The 24,938-nt window shown below is 33.1% G+C and overlaps 2 protein-coding genes across 2 annotated transcripts in view; one reads left to right on the top strand and one right to left on the bottom strand.

Annotated features, from left to right (window-relative positions):
• Positions 1-5,679, top strand: part of LOC118734045 (protein rogdi-like) — a gene marked incomplete at its 5' end in the record, with an annotated part of 78,914 nt that extends 73,235 nt beyond the window's left edge. Inside the window, 1 exon segment of the transcript XR_004992322.1 lies at positions 5,185-5,679.
• The window catches only part of LOC118734044 (lambda-crystallin homolog), a 52,846-nt gene continuing 32,841 nt past the window's right edge, over positions 4,934-24,938 (bottom strand). The window contains exon 3 of the mRNA XM_036463738.1: positions 4,934-5,703. Coding sequence (XP_036319631.1) covers positions 5,173-5,703 — 531 coding nt within the window. The 3' untranslated portion in view covers positions 4,934-5,172. The remainder of the gene's footprint in view (positions 5,704-24,938) is intronic.

Here is a 24,938-nt window from a genome sequence, read left to right as displayed (position 1 = left end):
ATAATAAATTCTACTCATCCAACTACAACATTACCGCTCTTAAAATTAAATATTTTACTCCCTGCCTCTTGATCCGAGCAACATTTAAAAAAGTTTTCTTACAACGATCCCCTCGCGGCAGACAATGGTAAACCTCCTTTCTGCCTTGAAAGAGCTTCTCCTAAAACCATTTGCCGTTCGGAGGTGGCTTAAAATTTTAAGTCCCTCCATTTGTGTTATAACATCAGAGCGCACACCATAAATTGGAGAAGCTCGGCCAAACACTGTTAAAGTGTAAGCGCCAAATTATTGTTATTATTACACGTTGATGTCAGTGTTACTGTCATACCTAAACAAAACCGTTGGGCGGAGCGTTTTCTGACGCCTAGCGTGAACGCCGAAGTGCTATACCTAATCAAAAGCGCCAGCGCTATGTCAAATGCAGAAATAACACCAATAACAAGCATGGGCTTGTTTGTGTGACATACGAAAATGACAGTTTCGCCGTTTTCTGCAGCCAACTTCACTTCCTGACGCCCGATCGGATTTTCCACCCGCTGAGCGTTGGGCATGAGAAATTTTTGACAGCCTAACAACGGTGACGCCTTTGTTTAGGTATGGCAGTTTAACATTATTGAGACTCATACGCCATGGCATGCGAGTAGCTGAGGCTGGGAAGCAAGCAACCAGGTGCATGCCTTTTGGTTTTCGGTTTTACAATAATGCACACAAATTAAATATGAGAAGTAAAAAAATTATGAAAAACTTTCCATTTTGGGGCTCGCCACGGACGAAAATTTTGTATGCCCCTAGATTCTTCTCAAAAAATATTTTTTGCGACCGAATCGAATATGTAAGTATGTACTAGGGATGCCAAAATATCAGGAAAATTGGGATCCGGGGATTTATCCCGGGATTCAAATTAAGTAATAAATTCTATGAATATGAGTAAAAATTCAATATCTGAAAGCATTTAAACATACCATGAAATAAAACTATTTAAAATTTACGATAAACTGATTGTAAAACTCATATATCGCTAGCTTAGAGTGAAAAGTTGCTAACTTCACTTTTAATGAAAAATCATATTTTGATATAGGAGATAAATTAATATTGCATCGTTTCGAAAAGGGTAAAGGTCCTTGTTTTATGTTTTCTCGTTTATATTCAATGAAAGGACAATTTGCTAAGGCCAAAAAAAGCTCCGAAAATTCGATAAGGCCAAAAAAATTCGAAATCTTTTAATAAAGATCGAATCCCTCTGATTCGTATGGAGTTTTGCTTTGCTTTAAACAGGCAAAATGTTGTATTCAAAGTTTTGCGAAATACTTGAAGAAAATGGCTATACGAAGTTTTTTCCTCTCCTGTACAATTTTTAAATTGGGACTTAGCAACTTTGCACTCTACGCTAGCGATATTTATTAAATCAGACAAATTTTAAAGTAAAACATTTTTTTAATTGTATTTAAAAAACCATGTGATTGAGGAACGTATACATCACAAATAATAATTTAAATACTAGGTACTTTTGAAAGTAACGATAAATAAAAAAAACATAAAACAAAAATATACAAAAACAACTTCTCTAAACATGTTTATTCTACTCTATAAAGAAATGACGAATGGAGAATTTTTTGCCATTTTTTTCGCAATTTACTAGAACTTTTGAGGGTGTACGAGTCAAACGGATCTCAGAATCGGATTCAGCGGGTCGAAATACATGTTGGTAGGTGGGTCTGGTTAAAAACACACACCCCTTTTTTCCGGTGTTGTTATTATTACACTTAAGATGTTTTCATAAGAGCAGCGAAGCATTCAAAGCGGAGTCTTCTAAGCTTGACCTGCAGTTTTTACATACAAAACCTACTGATCAAAAACATATTTCGGCATTAAGACTTTTAGGCTGAACTGCCGAAAGGTAGACAAAATCTATTTGAAGATAATGACCCCTATCTCCTCCATTACGAAATATTTGAACTTCTTTTACCAGCACGTTTCTCTTTTTTCGATTTGAGGAAGTTTTGAGTAGATTGATCTAAAAAATTATCTAACTTTTCCTTAAAACTCTCTGTTTCGTTTACATTAGCGACGCTATGAGTAAATTCATCGAAATCTTCTTCAAAAAAAGGCTCAGACTGCAATTTAAAAGTACAGTTTCAAGCTTTTTGTTAATTGCAGTCAAGACGGCATTTTACAAAAATCATACTTCAAAATTCATAAACAAATTCTTACTATCAATTCGATATTTCAAAATTTTCGGGATCCCGGGATTAATGCAAGCAAATCTCGGGATTTCCGGGACGTCAAAAACACCGGGATCCCGGGATTGGCATCCCTAGTATGTACTTACATATGTCTGCTGCCATGCAACGACAGAAGCAAATGAAAAATGTAATTTGAAAATTATATAATGCAAAAAAAAAATGACAATAACATTCTATTGTATGCACAAGTTTTGTAAAACGAAATGTGTGCTCACATGTGCATAAACTGCTGGAAAACTTGAAACACGGGTAACTTTCAAATATGTATCAAATGTGTGTTAGTGAAATTAAATGGTCTCAATTTGTTTCCAAATTTAAAACTGAAACAAATCCAAGCATTTAAGTAAAACAAAGAAACGAGAATTTATTGCCTATACATAAGTGAATAAATGTTCATTCAGGCGGCTAACAGTTCTTTGAAAATTGTGATTACTTAAGTACCTTGTAAAGTACTTAAGTTTGGAAGTTAACTTTTAGCTACTGTGTTTACCTCATTCAAAATATAGTGTGCTTCATGAATTTTTAAGCGAATTTTAACTTCGAATTATAATTCCTATGTGTAGTGTTAAGATAAATTGAAAAAACCAGACATGCTTAAGTAAATTTCGAATCAATTACTCTAGATTGCCTTGAAATAATTAAATTATGTTTCAAATATAGAAACTCTATACCATGGTACAATAATTACAGGTATTGTCTTCCCAGAGAGCGCATATTCCGATCTGCCTTATTTGAAAAATATCATTGTTGCCCACACTAAAAGGTTGACTGTAAGGGAAAAGGGACATTTCTATTCACCATGTCGTCGTCTCAGAAAACGGATGTCGAATGTTACAAAACACGGTTTTGAGAAAATTGACTTTGAAGTTTAAGGTCGAATTAATCCGAAACTGTACGGTAGATTTTTGTAACTTTTGAAGGAAACGTAGTTGGTGTTATTAGTTTTGATTTCCCATATTTTTACATATAATATCTCTTAACGTTAATGAGAAAATTTACTTTTCATTCCGTATACATTTGTCGTAAGTAGCGTTTACTCACCACTTTGTTTTGTCCACAGAACATACGACAATAGTAAAGTATCTATTTCAACGACGATGGTATAATTTGATGAAAAAAACAGACATATTTATTAAATAATGATTACTTATTAGAAAAAACATAACAAAAACATAATCATGTATTTAATAAAAAAAATCTGTACATCTCTTATGCTGTAAATATGTTACGAACATACGTTTTCTTTATATAAAAACAAAAAACAATACTTAAATTCAGTCTTTTGTACATTTGTATCTCTTTCATTTCATTGGAGACTCAGTGCAAGCTAAAATTTAAAAATTTAAAATTTTAAAATTAGTTACTTAGTTTGATTTTCAATTTTAATTGTATCGTTATAGTAGAGGACCATCCAATTGTCGTAAGTTCAAAGTTTTGCGATACATACGACAAATGTTTTATGATTAAAAAAGGATTACATTTGTATGGGAATTTGTCGTATGTGCCACATACGACAAACGTTTTATGATTAAAAAAAAGGTACGTTTGTATGGGAATTTGTCGTATGTGACGCATTTTCAGCACATACAACAAAAGGCGTACCCAATCATTAATATTATGTAACATACGACAAAATGCGCACGAAATATCTCAAAGACTAATGGAGATATAAAAAAATGGATTGCAGAAATCGAAAGAGCATGTTCAACTTAGTAAATCTGCATCAAAATCCCAAAATCGTGATTTTGCACATTCGTCATCCGTTTTCTGAGGCGACGATGTATGTACCATATATGTCCTTCTGTCAGAGAGCTTATTTAATTTGCAAAAGCCGAAAAATAAACATTTGCTTAGTAAACAAATCAAATTTGTATTGCCCAATTTATTTCAAACGTTTTTTCTTTTTTTTTTAAATTATAAAAATTCATCTGATCGAAAACCAAAAGCAAAGCCAACTAAAAGCAAAAGAATCAACATTGAAATGCGTCAAAATGAAAATAAGGGAGCTCGAATTTCGATGTGAAGCAAAACTCTCTGGGAAGACAATACCTTTAATAATTGTACCATGCTGTATACATACATATTTATGTGTTTGTAAGATATTCAAAATATGCAAGCTTATCTATGAATGTATTTCGCTCTCTATTCGTTTTTCTTGTAAAAACTTTAACCTCAGCCCAATGCCAGTATCTACCTACTCAACTAAATACTTATATATATTATTGAAATTACCTAAACGTACTTATTAAATTATTTAAATTAGAAATTGATTGATTTCATTAGCTCATAAGAATTTATTTAAACAAAAATATGTATGTGAAAGATGTACATATCGATGGACCTGTGCAATAACGACACAATTAAAAATTTAAGAAATAAAAACTGTTACTAATGTTAAGTGGCTCATGTCCCTAATCCATGTCGAATCTTTTGTACTTACTTTAGCAATCCTTACTGCTTACTTTAGTAAGGAATGGAAATGGATTAGGCAATTAGCAGTAGTAACAGTTTTTGTTTTTTAAATTTTGAATTGTGTCCTTATTGCACAGGACCATCGATATGTATGTACATTTGTGAAAAGGGAATCTTAGAAAAAAGCATTGCAAAAGTTCCCTTAAATTAATGCGTTGTAAGACTTGTTTTAAAATGTAAAAGCTCATGATATCCATATACAATAAATACCATACGTCATATTAAATAGCACTTTTATAAGCTATTAAATTTACATTCATAAAAATGTGTGTATTTAAGTTGAATTAAATTAAAATTGTCAAATGAGTTTACAAGTCAAATAAATGTAATCAGAGTTACCACAAAATACCAACAAGCTTAGTTTATACTTTTCATTATAAAATATTTGCAAAATTTTAATTACAATTCCACCTCATTTATTTACATATATATTATTATAGTTCCTCCAACGCTTCTTCTATTCATTTAGCTTCTTCTTTAGAATGCTCAACTGGGTTAAACAATTGTCGCGATAATTTCGTCGCTCCTGCAGCTTATCTAATGGCACCATAGCCTCCAACTGTTTGGCAATCTCCACGGCTGTTGGGCCTTCCATTTTCGGTGTGGGACCCATGGTTTGACTGACTGCGTACATGGTATTGGTGTAGCGTTCGAAGTAATTGGTCATACCTTCGGCGTTCAAGTGTGCAGTTTCAAGTGGTCCCAAGAACGCATAACGCATACCCAAACCATCCGACATTACACTATCCACGTCCTTGACATCGACGATGCCGCTGTCGACTAAGCGCCAAGTTTCATTTAGAATGGCATATTGAATTCGGTTAAGTACGAATCCTTCAATTTCACGGCTGAGTACTACGGGCTTCTGTCCAATTTCTTCCATAATGGCGCGTGTCTTCTTCACTACCTCTGGCTTTGTCCATGGAGCGGGCACCACTTCTACCAGAGGTACATAGTAAGGTGGATTGACCGGATGCGAGACGATTATCTGTCGGATAAAAAATGTAAATTTGATTATTTATTTTGAAGTTATTGAGGCAAATATTGTACGAGTATATATTTATATATATATGTTTATAATTAATGGCTTGAATGCTTTAATATCACTCAGAAGCACTCCTGCTAAATGCCGTCAACCATTGGCAGGCAATGAAAAACCTTCGAGTGTACTTCTTCCATGCGAAAGCTTCTCAAAAAAATAAACACTTTGCTTTTCGGAGGCGCTCTTAATCAGGTAGGTATGTCATTCCATTTGTGTATCAATATCAAAAAGCACCCCACTAATTTAAAGTGAAACTAAGGTTGCCAAAATTTTCTATTATAGTAATTAAAAAAAAAAATCTGAAAAATATAGCACAAATCAAATATACATTTATAGTATTTTATTTAAAAGAAAAAGTATGAACGCTTTTTAAGTATACTATACATCTTTTTTCTTATGCATTTCCTCTATAAATAATAGGTATATATTTCCTTGAAAGTATCATATTTTTTTCGCAATCAATATTTAAATTAATATAAATCAAAAGTTATTTTTTTTATTAGTGAGGTAGTCGCTTTGTTTCTCTCATATCGCCATTTCACATTCATAATATGAAAAAATCTTTCTGTGAATGCCGAAGTTGCAGGAATAGAGAGCAAAAAGGAAATAATTTTAAGTAAATTTGACAATTCATTCTAAGTATTTTTAAAAATGTTGCCATTTTTGTCCTGTGGTTCTAATAATTAACTCACTATGACCTTTTATTTTTATTTTAAAGAATAATTTTTTAGTATTGTTATTTCAGTATAAGGTCATCCATTTTAATACAAATTTTTTCTTGCAAATTACTGAAATATATTTATAGCAATATAGTAGGGGTCTTTATCTAAAGGGATAAATTGCTTAAATATATCAGTTTGTCCGCATTCTTTCATGAACGCACCTTGGTAAATAATTGCACACAATTGTTTATTATTTAACTTATTTGGCGAGTTACGTTTCATTCTTACCTCGTCCATTTTGCTAATTTGATTTTTATGTATTCGTAGCAAAATCGAGTACCTGGCAGTCTGACAGGGTTGAATTTTGCTGAAATTTATACGTTTATCCACCAAAATCGTTTGATAAAGCGATAAACTTTGGTTAAATAGATGCCCATACAAAGTTTGACAGTTCATTTATCAAAATGATAAATTTATCATTTTATCAAGTTTATCAACAGTTTATCACCTTGATGAAGACCCTTAAGTATTTTTGCATACTATATTTTTTCCAACATTATAGTATAGTACGCCGACCGAGGAAATACACCATAGGGTTCGCAACCCTAGGTGAAACCCAGCGAAACATTAAATTAGTTTTTGTAAAGAGAATAAATGTATAGTATTTTTCATGTTAGTTGACGGTACTAAACTCAAAAGGACTTCTTAACGAAAGTTTAACTTGAAATCTGCACAGGTGTCAGTTTCACGCTCAAATAAAACGTATGTATGTATGAGGTATTTAGAAAACAAAAACTGTAACACCCTAACGTACATACACATACATCGTAGCTTGTTTATTTGTTCTTGTCGTTATTCAAAGGAGGGTTGAAGTTGGTTAGAAAATGATAATAAATGCTGTTGTTAATGGTTCACTTATCAAAATTTTGTTATGAAAAAATGTGATTGAAGGACAGAAAAATTGTAAAACCTACTTGAGAAAACTGCACTTAATATTTTTTATTTACAAATCGTCGCCTGGATAAAATACGACTTTTAGTTATAGATGCAGCTTTATATTTTAAAATAAGATCCTTCGATTGGTATTATCGGTTTTTAGATATCTGCTTTAGTTGCCGAGATATTGACTAATGGTCTTATTCATAAAAAATAAAGTAGGTTTAAAGAGCTTTATAAATTTACTTTTCATACATTTTTCAATTGATAAACCTTTTTTAAATCTACTTTATTTTTTATGAATAAGGCTATAAGATCTTATCGGCAATTTAGTACAAATTGAGTCAATAATGCAACCATACTAAACTAATCAAAATATGTATTTCATTTATTTCTTATCCAATTTTGAATATCTCCTTCAGTTTCCGGGATACTGAGTAAAAGGTGTCGTTAATTTGTATCACACTTTGTCGTATGTCATACAAAGTGGCTGCAAAATTGTTGACAAATGCAGCATACGACAAAATTTTACTAAAGAAAATCCTTCATTAACTCAAAAATAGTTAGCAATAAATAATACATTTATTTTGGTTATTTATGACCTTATAACAATTATATTCAACAATTTTATTGAGCTTGAGGCCGGTTTTAATGAAAATTTTTTGTGAAAAAACCACAATTTAAATTTTTGGTAAAAGTTATAGCTATTTCGGGGATCACCACATCTCATCAGACTTCTTCAACTGGGATTCGATCCAGCGACCCAAGCCGGCATAGCCAGCAGCTAAGTTCGCCATGTAAACTGTTGTTGCTTTTTCCACTTTTTCATTTGTTAAGCCAACTACAATCAAGCGCAGTTATTCCAGTGCTATTTAAACTTGATCATGTGGTTGTTGTTTTCGTTGGTTTTGCTAATAATTCTATTTTTAGAATGTTTAACTTTTAGGTGTGCTCGTCCTTAAGTTATTTATTTTTGATATTTATGGCCTTATGTGGTTTCTTTCACAAAAAATTTTCATTAAAACCGGCCTCAAGCTCAATAAAATTGTTGAATATAATAAATAATACAAATAAAAAACTAGTAACCTTCTCTGAAACTTTGGAGACGTTTATATATACGTCTATTATATATAACAGTTATCCATCCACAGGGAATGGCAAACGGTTGATCCTAATTTGAGGGAAACCTTACATACATATATACATAGATGCATAGAAATCAATATATTAATCTTAGAAAGCTGTCGGTTTAATGGAAAGTGCACACAGTATGCATGCAAACAAACAATTTGTTATCTGCCACTCAAAAACAGTGTTGAAATGACACTTCAGTTGACACTTAGTTGACACTTCAATTGAATTAATGGCATTTTTTACGTTCTTCTCTTTGACCAAACATTTTTTATTAGCATGCACGCACGTACATTTTTGTGATTAACTACGCCATTCATACTTATGGGCGTCGCTCTTCTATACATGTGTATGTATGTATGTACATATGAACATTAGACGGCATCACCAAAAAAGTTGCGGTTTTTCTGCCGGGATTACAAAATGTATTATAATTTAAGACGTCCACCAAAATATTTCGGAAAAATATTAAGATTTACGTGAGCTGGACCGATTTGAAAATACCTCAAAAAATGGAGTTTTTTTTATGAATAAAAATAGTTTTTTAAAGAACTTTTTGAAAAAAGTCCCCTCATATGACAAAACAGATTAAGCTTAAAAAATCTGCATAAAAATATTTTTAAAAAATTTAAAAAAATTTTGAATTTCAAAAACTTTCAATATGGAGTTTATAAATGGCGGTGCCACCCCCATTTTCCTAAAATTTTTGGAAAAACCACTTTTTTGTCGCCTAACTTCGACAATTTTTATGCGATTGCAGTAACTGTGCTATCAGTTTATTTAAAAATAGATTTCATTTTAGATAGTACTACATATTTTGAGATTGTGGAAATTATCGATGGTAAAAAATTAAGAGAAATATGGGTTTTTTTTATTTTACCAAGTTCGACAATAGATAATAATCGTTTTAAAGACCTCTTCTCAGATCAACGTATTTTCTGACCTAAATCACCAGGTCGCGACTTTTAAATGGCCTTTAAAAAATTTATAAAAATAGGCAATAATATTTCTCATAAAAACTAACAAAATTAGGGTGGCAGTGTCTGCAAATTTCCAAAAAAAGCATTTTCGATGGGCACCCTAACATACATATATGTATAGTTCAAAGAGATTGGCGTGACTGATAATGATTTTTGAGGATAACTATGTATACTATATTGTAATTCTGCTATGAAAATGCTTATCACAATAGCGCATGTGGTGATTGCATAAATTGTTAGCAGTTCATGCCATCATTTTGCAGGTATGAGAAAGATTCATAAACAAAAGCGACTGATGCTTTGGGCTAATGAGTTATGGACGGACTTTGTAAAATTCTAATCTGTGTGCATATTTATATAACCATGGAGTAAAAGTGAACACTTAACCGCGATTTCTGCATTAATATGTCCATAAGTTTAACAGTAATGAAGTAAATTAAAAAAAAAACTTAAAATGACATAAAAAAATTCCTTCGGAAATTTTATTTAAAAATTTTAATGTAGTTGATTGATTAATCCTTACTAATACATATGTGTAAACTAAATGGTTCCATTTGAAAAGACAATCTTAACTAATAGCCAAATATAAATTTAGTTCAGTAAGTAGAGTGGAGTACTAAACTTACATTTTCATGCATATAGAGGAATATTAACAGGAAATCGACACCTGAGCGGAAGATCGACGTATCTCGGCAGCCAGTTCGAAAACGCCCTATTTCAGAAAACTTGGACAATCTTGAAATTCGGTTTAAAAACGCCCAATCTCAGCACATTTTCAATACATTTTCATTTGAGAAAGGGCGTTTTTTGAAACGAAATTTGAAATAGGGCCTTCTTCTGGGATACGGTGTTTTTCAATAAAATTCTGAAATAGGGCGTTCTTCAATCAAATTCTGAAGTAGGGCGTTCTTGAAAAGTTTTCTGATATAGGGCGTTTTCGAACTGGCTGCCGAGATAGGTCGATCTTCCACTCAGGTGTCGAAATATGACTACTATTTTTTACTACGAAGATATGTAGGACAGGCGTATAAAAAATTAATAAATGTGAAGTAAATACATATCGTCTATCTTATGTCAGAAGCATGAATGTGCAAATTTATCAATTTTGAGTTATTGGTTTGACTTGATTAACCTTTGGATGTCCTATGTAATACCAAAACCCAGAATACCGTGCGTACATGGAAAGCACATATTTCACAATGTCAATTACATGAATGCAGAGTTAAGTCTCGTAAAAAATTTCAATCTTGATTTCACAAAATTTTAATTTTTACCAGGGACGTGAACCGGATGAAAAATTTGGTCGGTTCGGTTCAGCGGTTCGAACCGTTTTTGCACTTTTGGATTGGTTCGTCAAACCGGTTTTTTTGGTCTTTGAACCGGGGTTTCGGTTCGGTTCAACGGTTCGTAAAACAAAAAAAAAAATAACGCGCAAGTTTAAGTGTCAAGTTTCAAGTGCAACAACGCGCAAGGTTAAGCGGTCTGTCAAATGAGATGGCAACCCATTGATATTCTCACATGGTAAAAAAACATGGTAGGTATTACCATGTTTAACAAAAAGAAAAAATAGTGGGTACATTTATCTATTGAAAATTGGTTGAAACGAACCTTTAAACCTTTATGGAAAGTGGTTCGGTTTTCGGTTCGGATCAAACATTTGTGGAAAATTTCGGTTCGGTTAATGGTTCAGTTAATTAATAGAAAAAAACGGTTTTCCGGTTCAAAACCGGTTCGGTTCAAAACCGGTTCACGTCCCTGATTTTTACACATACATGTTTCTGGAATGCGGGGAACGATATGGACTTGCCGATTTGTTTTACAAAAATTATTTAAAAAGCAGACGTCTCGGTTGTACAGCAAATCGGTTAATCGTTTCTGCAATTATTTCACATTGATTCTCTAAAACAAAATTTCGATGTATGCTTAAGATGAAAAAACCTAAAGGTAAATTTTATAAGAAATTAAGCTGACAATTTATTAAAACTAGTAGAAACCCCCGAAATTCGGGTGTATTCAGTAAAGAAATACTTACTAAAATTAAGAAATTAAATTAAAAGTATTTAGTTGAAGATTTATTTAAAGAACTTCGTGAAAGACAACAATTCATATCGCCAACACGTCATTGAGCTAAAAAAAGTCAAAATGACGACGAAATCGTCAATTCGGCAACGCTGGTCTCTGCACCCGAACACTGCTCGTGTTTTAATGAAATGTGAATGGGCCTCCGAACACTGGACTGCTCAGTCCGCCTAAAACCGGTTTTGTGTGGATAAGAGGGGGAAGTGAGTTCGAGTTTGCCGCGCTCATTTCAGTCCGCGAAAATCGCGGATTGACGGTGGACTGACACGCACACATAGACAACATGTTTTCTATTTCGTTTTGTTTGCATGTGCCACATGCACTAACACAATCATGCGTAGTTCATGTATACAAAACTGAAACCTGTTTTCGGCCGACTGCCAGTCTAGTGTGCGTTCGAGTGGTGGACTGCTCAGTCCGACTGAGCAGGCTAGTGTGCTCAGGCCCATTGAAGTTGAGCATTTGAAAGCACATTTGCATGTGTGGCTATAGCTAAACGTGTAGAGAAGCTTGCTGTTATTTGTTAGCTCCCATCAGGTTCGGGTTCGAATGCCGTCAGAAGAAACATGTAATTTTTTATTTCTATTTTGGTTTTTATTAATTGCGAAAAATCATCTGTGAAGTGAAGAACAAAAGCGTGTATAAACGAAAAAATATATCAAAAATGCCATTGTTAATGTGTTGGAGTATTTTGTCCTACTCTGATGTAATGCAGAGCTGGAGTATATGGTCCTGCCCTAGGGCATCGCAATGTTAATTGGAGCACATTTTTTATATGCATTGTGGTTAATTTTGGAGTACTCCTTGACCCTTAGGTAGTACTCTTTACATGCATGAATGGAGTAGATGCGATTTTTGCATGGTTGTCTTCGTCACTGTCTTTGATTTTCGAAGACAGTGAATTGGACAGTAAATTGGACAATTCGGTCACGCCTTGGTTAATTTGGTAAAAAGAGGCATTACATAATCACAAAAAGCGCAGAGTTATAAAAAATATGTAATGTGATAATATGAAATTCATGCCAAACGACATTAACGCGCCTGTCAGGCGTGGCAATGCAATATTTTTCGAAAAGGCTGTCAAATTGAGAAATTTCAGAAAGCAGTTGCATGAGCAGTCATATCTTGCATGTAAAGTGTCTTTCAAAAGAGTTTTTTTTATTTCCGAAAGGCGAATTGCAGATCGCTAGTGCAGCACGAGCAAGTTGAAATATATTTCCGAAACCGATTTGCGCTCTCTCAATTGCAGTCACATCTTGCAACTTTTATTTCGGAAACTGATTTCTCCGAAAGGACTTTCTGGCTGTACACACATCGAAATAAAATTTCTCTTGATAGATCTGAACATTCTGTTGTACAAACGTGGAAAATTTTGGTACCACTGGCTCACTAATTACATAGATTCTTTGGAAACTTCTCGGTTAATAGGAAGTTGGTAGTAAGATTCGGGATCATCTTTGATAGCAAACTAACATTCTCAGGACAAGAACTCTACAATTACGTAGTTGAAAGCTTTTTATTTAGGCTACATTCAGAACCTCCTTCATATGCATATAATGCACCTATGCCAGAATTTTAAGGCATTGCAAGTCTCACGCCTCACTTTTAAATTTTAAAATTTAGTAATAGTCTGTAAGAATATAATTTCTGTAAACGAATTGAAATAAAATAAATATTAAAAAAATTGTTCGTTTTTACATCGGACAGAGCAATCGCATCGAGTTATCTCATCTTAATTTGGTAAGTACCCCCGTCCTTTATTTTAAAGGACAGATCTTTATATTAACCCTCTGTCCTTTAGGTATATACTTTAGACATTGGTAACACTATGCGGTGCAATTGCGTTAGTTGCCACGCCAACACCAATATATGAAAAGCTCTAGCGCCATTAACACAAGGAAACACATGAGATTAAGTCGAAGTCATAGAAAATTCACATGTAATTTGTTTTTGCTTTTCAGTGGTGAGAATGTCAGGGAAACTCATCTTGGCAAATTTAAAGCTTGTAGTCAAGAATGATTACAATATCATGGCTTTTACTATATTCCTTGCGAATTTTGTACAAGCGTGCCTTGGTACAAGCGTTTTTCATTGCCAAAAATTTAAGAAATATTTAATAGAAATGACACCACTGTTTTGTGTATGACACCAACGTACTGCCGATAACACTTTGAGAAGACGCCGTCTTCATACCCTGTGGGGAAAATCTCTAGTTCTGAACTGGGGCGCTTCTAGTACATTTAGACCCAGTACTGGTTCGCGATAAATCTTTTTTGCATACAAGCAACTGGCGAATTTAACATGGCGATGTCCTAGGAAGTGTCAATTGCCCCCCGCTGCATCCCTTTCTCGATAGTTCCGAACTAGTCCTAAATTCTATAGTTCCGAACCAGTTCTGAAATCGACAGACGAAAGAAAAAAGTATCATGATTTTTCAATCTTTTTGGTTCTTCCGTGTGTGCGATTTTAAGTTATTTTGGAAGAAATGTGTTTGCAATTTGAAATTAAATTTGTTTGAATGATTGTAAGAAATGTACGTTTACATACCTTTAGCTGTAGCTGAGTTTGCAGAGGTGCTCGCTGTTATTTCTTAGATTCCAGACTGTGCCAAGATGTTGAAATGTTAACACAAATTTTAGTTTTGTATTACCAAGCTATGAAAAAGCATCTGCGAAGCGCAGAATAGAAGCGTATTTGAACGAAAAAGCCGCCGAACACATATCTATATATACATATCTGTATGTAAACAAGCCCCCCGCTGCATCCCATATTCTATAGTTCCGAATTAGTTCTAAATTCGACAAATAAGATCTAGTTCGTTCTGCATCCCTTTTTCTATAGTTCCGAACCATTTCTAAAATCGTCACTTTAGTTATCGATTTCTAGTGAAAACACTGAAATAAATTAGTTTCTTAAAAGTACCACTTTTCTCCGATTTTGGACTGGTGGGGATTTAGTTCATATTTTTGGCGATAAAGACCTAGTACGGAACTAGAAATTTGATTCACTAGTCCGCGGTTTCCCTGCAGGGTATCAGTATACTGCGCTGCTCCGCTGAATTAGAGTGCTGCACACAGGCCCCAAATAGCAAACAAGCTGGCCAGAAATAAGAAATTGACTTTCAATTTCGATACTAAATTTATGGTATGGTATGGTTTTATAAAGAACACAATAACGGATATTTCTACTCAGGGGCGGCGAAACGCCCTGTGCCCGGGTGGGTAGTTCTGCTGGTGGCAAGAGTAGACAAGTAAAATAGGTAAATGTGACTTTATTGTAAACTCTTTTACCGCACATCATCATTTTCTTTTAAGTAATAGACTATTTTTGTTAATGTAACCACTATAAAAGATGTAAAGAATTAGTAAACATGCAAGGGTTGCAATTGAACAACGAGGTTGGTCCTGCCAGCACCTTTATATACACCATTACATAGGGCTGCCAGACGTCCCGGTTTTCCCGGACATGTCCCGGTTTTAGACTATTTGTCCCGGTGTCCCGGTCCAACCTTAAAATGTCCCGGGTTTCGTTTTAGTGTCCTGGTTTTTGATTTGATTGCACAAATTTGAATAAAAGTTCAAAAATCACTACACTAGCAGAAAGAACGCGTTGTAATATTCAGAAAAATGTTATGAATTCACTTAGGGAAATAACGCATAGTAAACATGAATCTTTTCTTTTTGATTATCGTTTAAAAATTTTCGTATTTAAAAATAATACTATCATAACACGCACACGTGGTATTGATTCAAACTCAACATTTAAATGCGCATTTACAGTTGTCCACAAAATAATAGGAGTGCGATATTTTGACCAGTTTTGGATATTTGTCTTTTGTTTATTTAATGTTTATTATTTTTTTATAAAAGCCTAGCTGGCTATACAACAAACACCATATAAATTCAGATTTTAAACTTTGTATAAAAATTATAAAAATTTTGCAATTTTTCACCCAAATTTCAAACTTTTCAATCAGAATCTTTAGAAAAAATTCTGGTATGCAGTTTTGTAGCACATTCAATTCTAGTCTGAAGAAGTGCAAGTTTCAAGCGGCTAAAAAATTCCGTTGATTTTTGGCAATTTTTTTGCTGGCAGTGTCCTCCATATAAAAGAAAATTGTCGACATACTTTGTATGGAAAAAACGTGAAACACCTTTAACATTTGTGAAATAGTCACATTTCGAGATAGTTGAACTTTGCACAAGCAATAGTTGATGATTAGTATATGTACCTAAATACGTTCAAAATGACGTGCACAGAGTTTTACAATTATATTAAGGAAAAGACAGAAGTTTTGAAACAAGTTCACAGCAACGAAAAATATGACTGATATTTTAATGTTATCTTGTACTTATATTTCTTTTCATGAAACCTAGAGTACTTATAAGTACAGTGCCGTACAAAATTATTGGCTCGGAAGCTCTTCCATCAGATTACAATTTCTAATCAGATCTTTTAGAAAAATTTTGAAAATGTAGCTTTTGAGCCAATTAATAAAGTGCATGTCTGAAGTTGCCGGCAAATTTCGTTGATTTTTAGCATTTATTTTTTTTGCTGACAGTGTCTTCCATATAAAAAGAATTACCGAACATAGTTTGTATGGAAGAAACTCTCAATAAAAATAATACCAAAAATCAACTAAAATTTAATGGGCTGCAAAACTTTAATTTTAAAAATTTTTATAAAAGGTCTGTTGCAAATTTGTATGCAAATTTATTGATTTCCCGAGTTTAGCACAAAGTTTAACAATTTTATTTTTATGTTTTTCATATATTTATTATAAACTGTATTTTTATAAAGAATAAAAAAAGGTTCATGCATTGTGAAAAATTCTCTGCGCTTCAGTTGTGATAAGTTGTTTTGTTTTGTTGGCGTACGTTGGAATGATCTCATGATCTCATGTTTTTATGTTTTTGTTTTTGTCTGTCAAAATAAAATTGCTCTACATCCTTTCGCACGTTGAAATGAAAGAGAAGGGGGCGAGAGGCCCTCCCTAAAGTGTCCCGGTTTGGCAACAGATATATCTGGCAGTCCTACATTACAGCCATTTTGATTATTAAACGCGTTTTATATTGTTAAAAAATAAAATACATTTAATGTATACAAACTATACGAGGACATTGCAAGGATCGTATATCTATGAAAATATAAGTGATAGTTGCATTTTTTATATGCAATTTTGTCAGTGGAAGGGCAAACAATTTAAAGAAAAAATTACTTAAATACTAGTATTATGTAACGATATCTGTTCCTTAAACACACTTTTCGATGTTCACTAAAGTCAACGCTTGCTACATGCTTGAGCCGTTTTTGATGCATTGTCGAGCGCTAATAATTTTTCACCGTACGCAAAACAGAAAAGCTCCTTTCGTATGAGGATGATGACCAGTGTTGCCAGGTCTTCGGCATGAGAAAACGTCCCTCTTGGTCTGAAAAAACGTCATTTCCTACCCAAAAACGTCTTTTTCAAATGAATGTACAAAAAATTCGTCTTATTAAACTTTTATTGTATACAAAGGTACATAGATATGTACGTGAGGTATATTAAAATGTCTTTTCGACAGAGCACATTTAAAATTCATTGTAAACTGGTTTGAGATCGTTAATATAAAAATCATTTTATACATATACTTGGGACCAGCTGATTAAGTAATCAACATTTCGATCGATTTTGGCGGTTTCTCTTTTGTTTATTTAATGTTTATTATTTTTCTATTAAAGCCAAGCTCATTGTATAACAAACAAAATATAAATCCACGTTTCAAACTTTGTGCAAAAGTTATAAAAAATCTGTAAAGTTTCAGCTAGATTTTCAACTTTTTATTCAGATTTTTTAGAATTTTTTTGAGTGTGCAGTTTGATAGCGCATTAAATTTCAGAAATATTTCAGCATTTTTTGCGTTCGTTGCATTTTCAATGAAGTCTTAAAAAAGTCGCATAGTTTTTTCTGACTTTTTATGCCGCTACAGCTTTTTTGATGCTTTTGCGAGCGTGCGTGTTGCAATATATCAGCTTTTCTTGATTTGGCTTTTAATATGCCTATTGCAAACATTACAATAAGCCTCGTAACCTCAAGTGTTTACACAACCAGCCTTTGAACACGGGATCCTTAAAAAAAAGTGCGCGTACGCTTGGTTTGCATCATATTTAAGTCATCTGTGTCCAAAGAATAAATATCTTTTGAAGCAGCTGCTGCAAAACGCAAAGCTTGTAAAGATTTTTTAAGAAAGTAATTCAAAATCAGTTCTACTTACAAGACCCTTACCGTCAAAAAGAAAAATTACTGGTAAGTTAAAAAACATCGTTTTTTACACAAAAAACGTCGAAACGTCAACGGGATACAAAAAACGTCCAAATGACGTTCAAAACGTCAACCTGGCAATGCTGATGATGACCCTGAAAATGTAACAAGTAATTTAATGAAGCGTACATATTCAGAAACAAGTCCCACACACAATTCGTTTTCACACGAAAATTGCGCAACATCTTTCACAGATTCTAGATTTTGCTCTGTGCCACCGTCAAAATCACCATTATAAAACGTGACATTTTCTTCAAATCTACTGTCTCACCAAGAATGAACTTTTCTTAAGTTTTATAAAACGTTGCCGATTTAGTATCAAATCTACTTGTCAGGGTGCAAATAAATTGGTCAAAAATTTCATAATACATCCCGAAAATACTTTTCAGGTGTGGTAAATACACGATTTTCAATTGGACTTATTTTTTTCTAAAAAAATTTCAGGTGCGTAATTACCCACCTTTAAAAATTTCAGGTGGGTAGTACTACCCACCATAACCACATCTTCCACCGCCCCTGTTTCTACTAAAAATACAGTCCTTACCATGAAGTTCCTACTCATGGATATAAGCGCAAAGTGGTGGGGTGCAATAACACCAAACGCAATAAGGCCATATGACCTTATTTCCATTTTGTTTTGGATATAAAACCATATGGCGTTATTTCCAGTCCAGTAGCTCGTTTCTGTAACTTTTCTCTACCAAGGCAAATTCATATATTAATTCGCCGCCTTGTTCTCTACTGCTAATGAGCAGTAGAGAATGACGTATATTCTCTACCAGTAGAGAAATAATCGGTGGAGAAGAGTTACAGAAACGAGTTACAGAAGTGAAAAGTCATAATTGAAATTACAACCGCTTCAACTAAAAATGCATGTCTGGCCAAATTATTTGTGGATCACATTTTTACTATTAATTGACCGTGGCCGTGTTTCTTTATTATTCAGTCCGGATCTAGAAGAGAATAGTCGTGTAGTTTATCAGGAACAGTGGTTATAAAGAAACAGAAGATAATGAAATTATTAGGTATCAGCTTATTAATATTTCATGAAATTTTTTCGCAAAAAAATTTGGAAAAACTTACTGGGTTTCTCTAGCGCCATTATTTTCATGCAATTTTCTATGAATTCCGTACTAGAGACGAAACGACAAGAATGCGTTCAGATTATCCGGCTCCATATTATCCGCGAACAACGTTCTAATGAATAAGTGAACAGAAAAATGTATTCCGAATGTTCGAAAAGTATATAAAGAACCTCTCGCCGTGTGTTAACATTGTTACGGTAATTTTCCAGTTTACGGACACTTGGGAAAATCATTTGGTAATCATCAATACCCTGTAGGGAACTCAACTAACTATAAATGCACTATAAGTTCACTTTTTTCCAGGGACGGAAAATAATCATTATTTTTTAAATTTTAACTAAAAAAATCAACAAGTTGTAATCGTCGTAAAACAGTTTTAACTATACTCACGTATTTGTGTTCGTACGCCCTACTGAAATTTAATGATTTTTATTTATCAAGTTTAATAAATAAAGATTAAAAATAAAAATTAATATTTGAGTTTTAATTTTTTGCTCAAAGGTAATTATTATTACTTCATTTTTATTTTTTCGAACAAAAATAATGATTATTCTACGATTTTTATTATTTTGCTCAAAGATAGTAATTATTATTGAGTTTTATTTTTTCACTTAAGAATAATGATCATTCAAGAAAACGCAAAAGCTATACCAGCGCGATTTCCGTCATGTCCTTTTCAGAGGTAGCGACACTTCAATAAAAGGAATAAGTCCCAAAATTTCCAGGTTAAAATTTCAGTAAGGTGCGTCTGTATGGCCTTTTCAATTTTTTTAATAATCATTATTTTTAAGTGGAAAAATAAAAATCAATAATAATTATTATCTCTGAGCGAAAAAATAAAAATCATAAAATAATCATTATTTGTGATCGAAAAAATAAAAATCAAATGAAAATCCGTTGAGCGAAAAAATAAAAATCAATAATAATTATTATTTTTGAGCGAAAAATATAAAAATCATAAAATAATGATTAAATGCTGATTTAAATTATTTTACTCGTAATGATTACCGTCCATGCTTTTTTCAACTAGGGATGACTACGCCTTGACTACTTTACGTTGCTTTCAACTGACTACTTTTACATGTTGATGTCGCAAAAAAGTCAGTTTGTTTTCAGCTAACTACAAACTGGTTATAAATAAGTTCGCTTGTAATTTGCCAATTAATGGAATGTTTTAGGTACTCTCGCTTTTTATACTTATTTTAGGTTAACTATTACCTGCATGATAACTATTTAGTTAGCATGTATTAAGACCTCTAAAGATTCGCTATTAACATACATACATAGGTAATATACATAAATATGTATATACCAGGGGTGTTTCGAATATTTGCATTCGCATTCGTTATGCGAATGATTCGCATCAAATGATACGAATGTTTAGCGAATGCGAATGTGTACATGGGCAGAAAGTCCACTCTAATATTGTTGAAATTACTCCAAGTTAGTCTAACCAGGGTGCGGACAATAACCGGGGTTGAGAAAGTTTATCAACGGAACGAAAGAGCCCTGATTTTCTCAGAATTTCGAACGAAAAACTATGCCAGCTGGATGTGAATTGAAGTTTTATTTTGCATAGTTTCAATACATGTAATTATACATGTATGTATGTTAAAACTCCTATTATGGATACAAACTTAAATTAAATCAATACTACTTTAAGGTATGAAAACCAGGACGTATGACGAGATCTTGATTAATTGCTTTCGAGCTACTTTATGCACGAAATAACTAAAGTACAAGTGGCGAATCAATTAGCGCAATTATAGAACTCGTCTTACGGCTCATGAAAAAAGTCATTTTTATAAAAATGAAAGTACTACATTATTCTAGTATAAAATAATATATTTTAGACAGTGGCGGCAACAACCGTCTTTTAGCTTCAAACGCTAAACGGTTAAGTAGTTATCAAGAAATATTGATGGGCCTGCAACAAGATTGCTAAAAGTCTTATAAGCAACCTAGAAATAATTTTAGATTCCTCCAGCAAAAGCGAAGGCTCGGATGTAGAATCTGGAGACATTAAAAAATGTGAAATTAACGCTCAAGGCCTATATTAAAGAAAACCGAGCTCATCTCGGTGAAAATCCTCTCGATTGGTGGAAAACTAAACTAAAATACGATAAATTGACAGATCTGGTCCGCAACCATCTAAGCGCTCCATCCGCCAGAGTTCCAAGTGAGCAATTGTTCAGTGCAGCCAGCATTATATACGAGCCTCTAAGAAATCGCCTCATGGGAGAAAAGGCAGTAAAAATATTTTTTTGAAATATAATATGCCCCTATTGAACCTTGACTACTAGATTGAAACACTGTATAGGTTATGTACTCGTCGAATGTTCTAGAATGTACATTCTTCGTCGAATCGACGAACCGACAACGTGTGTTGTTTACTGCACGTCTATACCTGCTATGGGCGCTTCCATACCGTTCATCGCAGAAGGTATATGATATAAAATAAGAGATATCTCATACCATTTGTCGCCTACCTAACTATGGGTTTAGCAACTTTTCATATTTGCTTTGATTCGCACTGATCGCACTGCGATAAGATTTGGTATGCGAGCAAACTGACAGTTGTATGCGAGCGCCCATATCAGGTATAGACGTTACAGTTACGTACAGTGACGGGCAAAACTGTAACATGGTGTAACACTTTTTACTTCAGCCATCGCTATCTTTCCAAGTTCTAACGACTTCCATACTTTTGTTGTACATTCTTGTTGATACATCCCTACTCCCTCTCTCATAATGATTTGAAGTCAATACAACAACAATAAAAAAAGCAGCAGACAAAAATGTAAGTTAAGGCAGATGTTACAGTTTTGCATTTGACAGTTATCTCTTACTTAGTTGAAAGTCATATGAGTTTTTTCTATGTTGGGCATGTTGGGGTTCGAATGCCGTCAGAGGCAACATGTAATTTTTAATGTTTGTTTTTGGTTTTTACCAATTGCGAAAAGCAAAGAAGTGAAGAATAAAAGCGTGTACAAACGAAAAAATATATCAATCAATCGGTACCCGATACCGATTCTGGAACAAAAATGCTTCAAATAGGTAAGTTTCTCTGTATCATGGTCTCGAACCGACAGTGGCGGATACACGGGGGGTTTTGGGGGTTAAAATTTTTAAAATCATATATTAAATTTTTCGCTTTATTCATAAAACATTTTGATAATTTTAAACACATTACATTTTTCTTATTACTTATAATACAATGAAACGAAGAATTTTCAAATTTTTCGTGGTTTTTTGAAAAATTGTTCTAGAACTTCGTCAACTGAAAAATTTATATCTTTATGAATATTCATATATATGCTAGACTGTTGAGTCTTTCTTGACATGTCGCATACGTTATTGTAGGTACGAAAAATTCAGTCAAATACATCAAAACCAATGTTAATTGCAAATTTTCCATTTAAATTATTTAGAATAGTTGTAAAATAAAGAAATGGTGGCGAGAAGAGTTCTCAATAAATCATTTTATTACTTATGAGAAAAATTGTCGCGTAATAATATAATATAAAACTAGCCAGAGATAATTTCTCTTAAAATATGAAAGGATTGTAAAGGTACATTATTTAGCTTAGTTTAGGCATTTTTAAAGAAAAGGAAAACTCCCATGATTCGCAGACTTTCGTATATATGCGTGTTTCCATGAAAATGTAAACCGAAAATGCAAGCAAATGAATTCAAACGGCTTTATAACTTAAAATTTCGTATTCAGATGGCGGAAAAAGGTTTTGGAAACGCGAAACGGTGGAGAGAAGAACTGAAAAAATTTAATTTAGTATGTGTTACTAGTAAACATATTGTATGGAGGAAAAATCTGTCGCGTACGTTATGTCGCGTACGTTATTATAATTTTTTGTAATAAAACCTAACCAGATATAATTTCTATTAACAAATGGAAGGATTGTAAAGGTACATTATTTAGCTTAGTTTAGGAATTTTTAAAGAACAGAAAAACTCATGATTCGCAGACTTTCGCATATACATATGTATATGTGCCTTAAAACCACTTCTTTTTTTGTCGCGTACGTTATCACCTGGTTTTGAACGGATATTTTCCACACCAAAGTTTCGAGGCTGCTTATTTTTTTCTCAAACCTAGTACCCTTTGGTTGCAACATAACCGTAATCTTTTTTTTTCAGTAACTTCTATTTTTGATAGATTTACGTCACTCTATAAGCGTACGAATGTCGCGTACGGCTGTATGGAAACACCCATATGGACTACATGGTCCAACGATTTTTGCAGGGAAACAGCGATCACTGATTGAGCTTGCTAAATACATACATGTATGTACATTAAAGAACTGCAAAATTCAACATTTTCTGTAAAAATGTCTTTCAAAAATATCATGCATTGCTATGTCATGTCAACTCAAACAAGGTGTTGTGCCATGTCATTCCATCTCAAACATACTGGTTTAGCATGTCGTTGCTACTTAGCTAAGCTGTTGTTCGCAGTTGTGCTTCTGTAGTAGAGCTGGGATACTATCGATAGTACCGCCACTCGATAGTTTTCGAAACGATAGTTGAAAACATCGATAGTATCGATAGTACTATCGCCGTGAGAGGTATTGAAATGAAATGCTAAATTTCTTGAAAATTAAATAATTAATAAATTTATAAAATTTATAAATTACTTTGTAAATTAAAGAGTGTTTAAATTTGAGTGCATTAAAAAGAACTTCTTATAATAATAAAATAAACTTATTAATTTATGCGTCTGAATTATATATACATATGTTTGTCCCTTTTGAAGTGCAAAGTGAAATTGGCTATAATAATACATTTCTAATACTACAAAACAAACAAAACAAAAGATATTCGTTTAAATTGACAACTCGTACTTATAAAAGTTCAACTGAGATCAAATACGGAGACGCATATCAAAATCCGGACAAAGGAAATTATCAACATTTTACCATATTATAAGAAAATGAATAAAGTACTGGTCAAAATAATAGCACCGCAACATTTTAGCAGTTTTGACTATTTTTTGTTTCGTTTAGTGTCTACTAATTTTTTATAAAAGTTGTACAAAACATAAGAAACTACAAAATCATTAAAATGTCAAGCTTTTTAATTCGAATTTCTATAAAAATTTTGTGTAAGCGGTTTTATAGCTTATCAAATTTTACTATAACTCAGTGTAAGGTTATGGTTGCCAAAAATTCCAATAACTAAAAATTTTTTTTTGTCGACTGTATTGTGATTTTCTTTGAAAAAAAATCAATGAATTGTTAAGAGGTGTAAAAAGAGAAGTTTCGCTAAAACCGATATCGATAGCTTTCAAAAACTATCGATAGTATCCCAGCTCTATTCTGTAGCATATTTTTAATACTGTTTGATCCTGCCTTGGATGAAAATATATACAGGTTTTTAATTAGACAATTCTTTAATGCATTTTACTATTATAGGTGCTTAAAAAATTAACAAAATCTCTTCCCGCATATAAAATGTAATTAATAATGCTGACTATGTCGCATGTGTTGCTTGTGTTGACATGCATAGATTTGATGCATGATTTGATTTCAATTATTCGACAGTGTCTGAGCGTCATAATATGAACTGGCACTTGCATGATGTGACACATGTCCCTATGTTTTATAGTTCAACATTTGCAGGCGTTTAATGTACATATGTACAAGTTAACACCAGCTATGCGCTCATCAACTTCAGCGCATAGAAAACTGACACTTGTTATTGCAACTAAAATTTATAAATTCCAATCAGCAAAGAATATTAGCAACAAGAGCAATGGTTGCACTATTCATTCCAGCTAAATTTGAAAATATCAACAAGTAATAAGAACTGCACATACTGCTTCAACGGCAAGGGCAGCTGGCCAAACATTCCTTTCCCAGAAGAAATGCTGACGACGAGTCTGCTGTTTGTAGCATGACAACAACAACAGTAAAACAAGCAATAGAGCATATTGAATTGCAACACATCATGATTCAATAATACAAGGTTCGATAAACTGACAGTTGTCTCT

This window comes from Rhagoletis pomonella, unplaced genomic scaffold (assembly GCF_013731165.1).
Source record: "Rhagoletis pomonella isolate Grant_MI unplaced genomic scaffold, Rhpom_1.0 Rhpom_scaffold_00002, whole genome shotgun sequence".
NCBI classification, from domain to species: Eukaryota; Metazoa; Arthropoda; class Insecta; order Diptera; family Tephritidae; genus Rhagoletis; species Rhagoletis pomonella.
This window is presented reverse-complemented; position numbering and strand designations above follow the sequence as displayed.